At 38.6% G+C, this 8,219-nt stretch overlaps 1 protein-coding gene across 3 annotated transcripts; it reads right to left on the minus strand.

Annotated features, from left to right (window-relative positions):
• Positions 1–2,209: 2,209 nt before the first annotated feature.
• Positions 2,210–7,700, minus strand: tmem170a (transmembrane protein 170A). 3 transcript variants are annotated; one of them, XM_013273784.3, is made up of 4 exons: positions 7,462–7,593; positions 6,480–6,582; positions 5,200–5,370; positions 2,214–3,579 (listed from the first exon to the last, which is right to left on the minus strand). In XM_013273784.3, exons 3-4 carry the CDS (start codon positions 5,366–5,368, stop codon positions 3,449–3,451), a joined length of 300 nt encoding a protein of 99 aa, XP_013129238.1. In that variant the 5' UTR covers positions 5,369–5,370; positions 6,480–6,582; positions 7,462–7,593; the 3' UTR covers positions 2,214–3,448. The 3 variants fall into 3 exon arrangements, with proteins under 3 accessions (XP_003449230.1, XP_013129238.1, XP_019216751.1); XM_003449182.5 differs by lacking the exons at positions 6,480–6,582; positions 7,462–7,593 and adding an exon at positions 5,928–6,212 and having other exon boundaries at positions 2,210–3,579; XM_019361206.2 differs by lacking the exons at positions 6,480–6,582; positions 7,462–7,593 and adding an exon at positions 7,613–7,700.
• Between the last annotated feature and the right edge of the window lie 519 nt (positions 7,701–8,219).

Here is an 8,219-nt window from a genome sequence, read left to right on the forward strand (position 1 = left end):
GCCATACTTTTTACCATTGTCATTTTTCATGACCAAGTTTCAACTAAGCATGATGGTTGAGCGGAAGGCCTATGATGATTTCAGATGGAATGCCCCTGCTGGACATCAGTTCAATTTTATTTATATAGCTCCTCAAGGCACATTCTATTGTAAATGAAATATCCTACAAAAATTCAAAGAAAACACAGAACACCCCAACAATCATAAGACCCTCTTTGAGCAAGTGGTTTGGTGATAAAGGGGAGGTCAAATTCCCTTTTAACAGGAAGAAAAATCTGGTAGAAACATGCTCACAACCAGTTGGGGTGAGGACATGCTGTAAAAGACAGCCAGAGATTAATAATAACTAAGGATTAAATGTAGATTGGTGCATAAACAAAATAAGGTGAGTGAAGAAGAAACAAACAAACAAACAAACAAATGCATCATGGGAAGCCCCCAGCAGCCTAGGAATATTGGAACATAACTAAGGGAGGATTCAGATTCACCCAATTCAACCCCAACTATATGCTTTTTTAAAAAGGAAAGTTTTAAGCTTAATTTCAAAAGTAGAAAGGGCTCCAAAACTGGGAGCTGGTTTCACAGAAAAGAAGCCCAAACCCTATGAAACAGGATGTTTCCAACTTTAGAGATGGATGCTCATATTGAAAGAAAGCTGTCCTATATATTTGTTTAATGTGCACATTTAAGGATCTATCCTAGTCAAAAACGACTCACAGATTCCAGTGTTACTGGAAGACAAGGTAATGCCATCCAGAGTAAGTATACATGTACAATGTAAACAGAATTGGTCCTAGCATGGAACCCTGTGGAACTCCATAATTAACCTTAGTGTGAGACACTGCATGGGGCGACCGTGGCTCAGGGGGGTTGGGAAGGGCACCTGTAACCGGAAGGTCGCCGGTTCGATCCCCGGCCTCTCTGTCCTGGTCGTTGTGTCCTTGGGCAAGACACTTTACCCTACCGCCTACTGGTGTTGGCCAGAGGGCTGATGGCGCGATATGGCAGCCTCGCTTCTGTCAGTCTGCCCCAGGGCAGCTGTGGCTACAACCGTAGCTTGCCTCCACCAGTGTGTGAATGTGAGCGTGAATGAATAATGTCATTGTAAAGCGCTTTGGGTGCCTTGAAAAGCGCTATATAAATCCAATGCATTATTATTATTATTTTAAGAAGACTCTCCATTTACATGGTCAAATGGGAGTACATTAGACAGATGATTCAAACCACCACAGTACAGTACCTTTAATACCTACATCATGCTCTAAATGTTGTAATAAAAATAAAATATATTATGGTCAACAGTATTAAACGCTGCACTGAGGTCTTGCAGGACAAGCAGAAATTATTTAATATGTAACAGGAGATTTTAGCTGACATCTTTACTGTACAGCAAGTAACTCTCCAAAAAAAAGCCAGACTTACCAAACAGTCAGTTATTAAAAATAGTAAAATCCGTTATAAGACTGGAGTTATGCCCAGTAATACATTTATTGCACTGTTTTACCTTTACAAGCTAAAAACCTTGAACATGTGGGTATAAACATTATGACTCGAGTCAGGCATTCAGGAGTCACCCTTGGTTTTTGTAACTGGGATGTGATAAGCAAGAGGTGGATGTGACTGAGAACCTGAAGGAATTCATGCATTTTCTCAGAGTGGACAGAACCAGACTTCTTGGAACCAGTGGAAAAGGCTCCTGCTAACAATTTAAGGAGAGCATCTTTAAGGCACTTTCATGGCTTGGCTTCATCATAACATCATATACAGTCAACAGCAAGGCGTGGATATGCCAAATGTCAATAATAGTTAAACGTTGTGTCGACTCTAGCCAAAACTATAGATAAACAGAAACTAAATTAAGTGTTTGCAAACGTCCATTCTCATCCTTTGGAAACAGCTTAGACATCTAGTGGTTTTCTTGACCTTTTCCTGCCTGCTTGACGAGACCTTTTTTTTGTACAGGGTTGTTTGTCAGTCTTCAACTTCTTTTTTGCTTTATGCAATTAATGTTATATTAGGACCAATTAGATCAACCTGTAGAGTCCACAGCTCATTTACTGGTCTGAGCCCCTAGAGCCCTATACAGTGTACAGAGGTTGAAGAAGCTTCTGACCATATCATACCTCATTCCTGTTAAAACAAATGCATTTCTTCTATCTTAATTACTTGTGATGTAGTTACTTATATAGACACAGCAAAGATAATGACATGCGTTTTACTTGTAGAGTTTACTGTAAATGCACCTCTCAGATACCAAAATCAACCAAAAAGCTGTCACAATGTGGAAACTCATACATGCACATTTAGTGCAGAAATTTATATTTGATCATAAAGACTGAAAACGTACAAAGACCTGGAAACAATTTTGAATATATACAAATCAGTTCATTGTTACAAAATAATCCTGAAAAACACACTATCATTCAAAGAGCTAAAATATTAAAAACTTATATCACTTTTCTGTTGATTTAGCAATCTGATCATGTTTGCCCCCCCCTTCATCAAGCCTAAAGACAGAACAATCAAGAAGGTGAACAGAGAAGCTCTGAAGACACAGGCTGCATTTTCAGGGCTATGAACTAAACAATCAGCTTTATAATAGCATCTCCACTGTATCCCTGTGTGAAAGACATAAGCTGAGAGGAATAGAGGGAGACATATAGGTGCTTCTAAACAACCTGGAATTATTATTATTAACACACAGGCAGTCAACAAAATGTCAACCAAAACCACCAGAAAGAACCCAAGGAGCAGCAGGACAAAGAATTAAGGAAATATAGCCCTGAAGATAAACACCACTTTGGAAGGTAGAAAATAGAAATTAAGGCCTCAAGAGAAAAAGCATTAACCTTGCATATAACCATTATCTCCCTATTTTAACAGTACAACAGCCCATCTGCTGTTCTATCTCTATGCAATCACTCTGGCAGAGAAATGTGCATGCATGCGCACATGTATGCACGCACGCTCTCCCTCTCACTCACACAAACACACACACACACACACTCTCACACAGCCCCTGAGAGAGGTTAGTGTCATCCTGCTGCTGAACTGTAAGCTCTGATAACTGAAGAGAACAGCATATTGCTGCTTTCACATTAGGTTTGAATAAGTGCAGACTCCTAAACTGAGGATTTCAGCTAGACACCTGACTTTAGAAAAAACCTGGGACACAATGCTAAGTAACTTTCATTGGATGTAGTATGGGGAGGCCTGGATGTGAATGTAGCAACATGCTGTCCTACAGTCAATATCATACAGATGATTAAACACTTAGAGCATTCAGTGCTGTATAGCATACACTCCATCAATTTACACACTGCCTTTCTCTTGATAGTTGAGAAAAAAAAAAAATCCACCCTGGGGCATCATAGAAAATGACATCACAACCCAGACTGGACTGTTCATGCCAGTATTCACCAGAAAGTCCACATCAAACTCAGCACTGCTAAAGGGTGGCAAGTATCCTGAGGAAGGAGATGAGAAGGACACAAAACGACTGTCCGACACCAAACACCAGCGCCTCCAAAGATATCATCGTCTTCCCTGCTGCCTTGTACACACCTGCTATAGCTGCACCTAAAAAAAAAGAAAAGAAAAGAAGGAAAGAAAACTATTAAACGTGTGTGTCTTCCAGTTTGGCCTCTGACTTACTGATAAGCAGAGCTCTGCTGACAAACCACCTTTTGGCCTCCTGACCTCCTGATATAAGCAACAATTAATCGGAACCTCAGACTTGGGGGTCTGAATGTAAGGCTTGACTACTGCAAAAATCATAATAACCATTAGTTTGGTCAATGTATTTACTACATATCATTATTATTACTCATTATCTAAATTTTCAAGCATTTCTGCTGTCAGGTGAGCAGACCAGAGAGGTGAAGGTACGGATGACAACACGTTATGTTACTGTCAGATCTGAGGGAAAGTGGGGCATGGATGATTCAGCCTACCATCATCAGGGAAAACGTAGAATGTAGACTGTGTCACTTCTTAAAGAAAATCTAATTATTAGATTTTTACTGAATTACTACTACTACTACTAAAAGAATATCCTTAGTTCTCTTAATCTTTTCAAGCTGTCCCCATTTGTGCAAATATGATTCAAATTTCAAATAAACTAAAAACTAAAGTGGGTGTGTAACAAACCCAATTAAAATAAATGGAAATTTGAAAAGAAACAATGCCTGAACTAATACTGTAATAATATTGTAATTGTAATAATAATAAACTTTTTTTTTAGAATATGCATTTACTTTTTGTTTAAATTTGTTATCACAATTTGTCCAATCAGGATTTTGTACGTTTGCTTATTGAGACTCAGGATTTTGTCGTGAATCACCTGCCTTCAAAATTAAATGGATAAACATTGCAGTTGTACTGTAATATCCATTTTGAACTTCAGAATAACATATGGCTATCGACACCTCTGATGTCATTAAAATAAAACACTACAAGTAGCACTGAAAATAATGAAGACTTAACAACAACTAAACATGAACAAAGACTACAGTGAAACAAGCAAATGCATTCTGGAAACTAACTCAAGCTTAAGTGACTTAGGAAAAATTAAATAAAAGTTCAGAAAAAATACAGAACTTATCATCTATTTATTATGCATCTTAAAAACTGCAAAATTTCCTGATGCTTTGGTCCAACTTAAGATTCAGAGTATTTCATTAACAACCACTGTGGCGTGCTCACAACCAAATTCAGCTACAGAGATACTAATTTACACATCGAGTCCTATTTGTAAACACTTGAGATTGAGACTAGTAGACGCCACACACTGTGGAAGCTTAAATGAACTGGCTGCATACTGAACAGGTTTCCAGCAGCACTGCTCAGTGATGGTTCAATTTATTCAGTTCTTTTACATTGGGGAAAACACAAAGGCATCTGCCTAGCATGCAATACATCCCTTGTTTGAGATCAGGGAGTACATGGACACAAGTCAGGAGTACATGGACAAGAGTTCATGTACTCCTGTGTGGACTAATCTGCTTTGGTGATACTTAGGAAATGAGGAAGCATCTGAAAATACCTTCTATTTTATAATATGCAGGTATGCAAATCTTTTTAATAAATGCTGAAATAAATGTAATCACAAATAGTTATATCATTCATTTTAAAAAATTCAAAAATACATACATTTAAAAAAAACAACAATAACACAGCACGTGTAGGTAGAAGGCTTACTAGTTAGGACTCCCCCAAACACTGGTCCCACGATGCCCATGAGGAGGATCGCAATGGGCATGAACCGGGCAAATTTGTGCTGGCGCAGTGAGGCTAGGGACAGTAAAGCTGCAGGCAGGTGGAAGACAAGAGAGGAGACCGCTGCCCACAGAAACACGCCATACCACATCTCTGGGAAAACACAATTATACAGTTATGCATCTCTTCATGCCAATCCGTGAACAAATTACATAACCACGAATGTATTTATTTTATTTATTTTTAGAACTGTAGATCTTCATTGTTTAACTAGTAACACACCAACGCAAAAATTATTGCTGTATTCAGTGTCACAGAAAAATAACTCTAGCAGAACACCAGCGCACATTTCATTTGTCAAATCTACATAGAGACTGAACACACTACTGAATGGCCATACCCTAAGAGCCATGACCAGTGGAATGTAACAGTATCATTTACACAGGTCTTTAACATTAGAGACCCTCAAATTACAAAACAATATGCAGACTTCCGACTACCCAACAATGGCTTAGACAAAGTAGAAGTTAGCTAGCTTCACCAACTACTCCAACAACACTGCGTATAAACTAGCCTCTAGCTAATGACCCATAGGGACAGGTTCTGTTCGTTGTACATTTTAAATGGCTTCTTTTTAAGTCAAATACTTTAGCATAGGTAGACAGCAAAGACATAAAGACTAGCTGAAAGGCTACCAAACATTAGCCCACCTGAGAAGTCGCTGAGAGATGTGTCATTGCCTCGGTTTGTACTATTTTTTCTCGGCACCAAATTCAAACCGAGTATTTGCTGGACAAAGCCTACTTCGTTGTACCTATCCTGCATGTCTCATAACAAAATCGACACTGCATACAGCAAAGATGGCCTACAGACGCGAGAAATCATTAAAGTTGGTTGGTGAACCTGACGCACCACTAACTAGCGTCAGGTTAGCTAGCAAGAGCTAACCAAGCTGTTGTTTTGACGTAGTAGGGAGGATTTTACCCAGAGTGCAGTCTGTCAGGCAACACGCTCCTAAGAGTGCAAAGGTAGAGCAATTATACAAGTAATAATTAAACTAATAATAACCATTTAATGTTCGATCAATATTCGTCTTTATGGATTGGGGGTGTCGTTATAGCAACTTTTATTCGGACATAGATTCTGTAATGATAGAAAGGCACATTAAGGCCACAATAATGAATCAATGTATAAATGTATGTATGTATAAAATATTGGGAAAAACGTGAAAATGTGGAGACTGTAGTTGTGTCAAAACAAACCGTTGGTGAGTTAGTGAAATCTTACTCCAGAATTGGTTTGAGTAACAAGTGTAACATCTACACAAGGCCTTTTGTAGAGGATATAGCAGCCATGGCAGTCTGTCTTGAAAAAAGGAAAAAAAAAAGCAACAGTCATCGCCACATTCCGATTTTTTTTTTTTTTTTTCGAAATAAAATTTTGACTTTTAAATAGAATTTTGACTTTAATCTCGAAATTTTGACTTCATCCTCAACAATATACCCCCCACCCCCAAATGGCGATGGCGTCTTCTTTGGCAGCATAGTAGTAGTTCACAGTAGTTTGTAATAGAAGACTTAAATCTTATGGTATTACAATGTTAACGTTTCATCTGTTGAATATAAGTTCTTGTGTGTAAGCAGGTTTAGTGTGGTTTCTTCCACGTGTATGTCGCTTGGGGGCAGTGTTCAAATAATGCAGCAGAGAAACAACCATGTAGGCTCCTCTCATGCTCATCGTTTGTGTATGACGCATACAGCTTCCGGAGCGAAATAGCCGTTAGGAGGAAGATGGTTTGAAGCCGCGTAGGAAAACTCAGTTTTCGGTTTTAAAACAGGCACAATGACAAAGGCGTGTTTGTCATTTAAACTGGAAGCACAAATGTGTCATGTGGTCTGACATGAGCGATTAAACACTGCAACCCCCCACTGCGCCAACTCCAAATATTCTAATGGAGAAATATCTTAAAACCTCAGTTAACTTTCACACAACTATTTCTCACATTTACCGTAACGTTGCTAATTAGGTCTCGGTGATACTAGAAGTTTTGTGCAAAATGTTGTGCTGGTTTTCAAAGCAAAGCACAAGAGGAAATGGGTGCGATTACCACCATTTAATATACATCAGTATATTAAACCTACTCAAGTTTCCACTGACATTTTTAATCTAACAAAAAATGGGTTGTGCCTTTGACAGTCTAGAAATAATGCAGAACTGAACAGAGCAGTAAATGTGAACCATTACCTGTAAACCTCTCATTTCCTTTCCAATCCTGGTACAGAAAACCAAGTCACAAAACCATTTTCCTTAGGAACCACGTTTCAACTAATTTGGTGAGAGCAAAGTATGGGGTTACAGCAAAGAAGGGAAGACAAGTTGAAGTCTGTTTTTTTACCATCACATTATCTGCAGCTCCTTATTCTAAGTCAGGTGGTTACACAGCAGTTTAGGTTGGTTGTCCAGGTGTCCAAGAGTAAGAACAGAGCTGGAAACTAGCATGACACAAGTCCACTTTAAAATCCTACAAGTATTGGTGATTGGTGCATTTAGTGCTCAATACAAAAGTCAAACCTGTGTGGACACATTCTGCAGCAATAGTGCCAATCAAGATAAGCCAGTGTTTGTTTTTGCCCGGGGCACCAACGGTTGGTCCAATTAAAAAAAAAAGGAAAAAAGAAAAGTTAAACACTTATAATGTTAAGAAAAAAACCCCAAAACAAAACATACACCTCAGGATCCAGCCGCCACCTCTAGAACTAGAGACCAAAATAAATCAAACCATTTTCCAAATAATGCTTTATGAATGTGGTTTTAAAGTGAAGAATGATTCCCAACAAAAATATAGCTGAACAAGAATGAAGTCAATGAAAATAGAAATAAAACTGTTTCAAACTTGGGTGCTTTACTCAAGCTGGACCTCCTGCTCTGCAGGAATAACTTACACATGAACACATACCAGACGCTAAAACACTGCAGAGCGCCTGATGTGATAACTGTAAAAG

This window comes from Oreochromis niloticus, linkage group LG7, assembly GCF_001858045.2.
Source record: "Oreochromis niloticus isolate F11D_XX linkage group LG7, O_niloticus_UMD_NMBU, whole genome shotgun sequence".
Lineage (NCBI taxonomy): Eukaryota > Metazoa > Chordata > Actinopteri > Cichliformes > Cichlidae > Oreochromis > Oreochromis niloticus.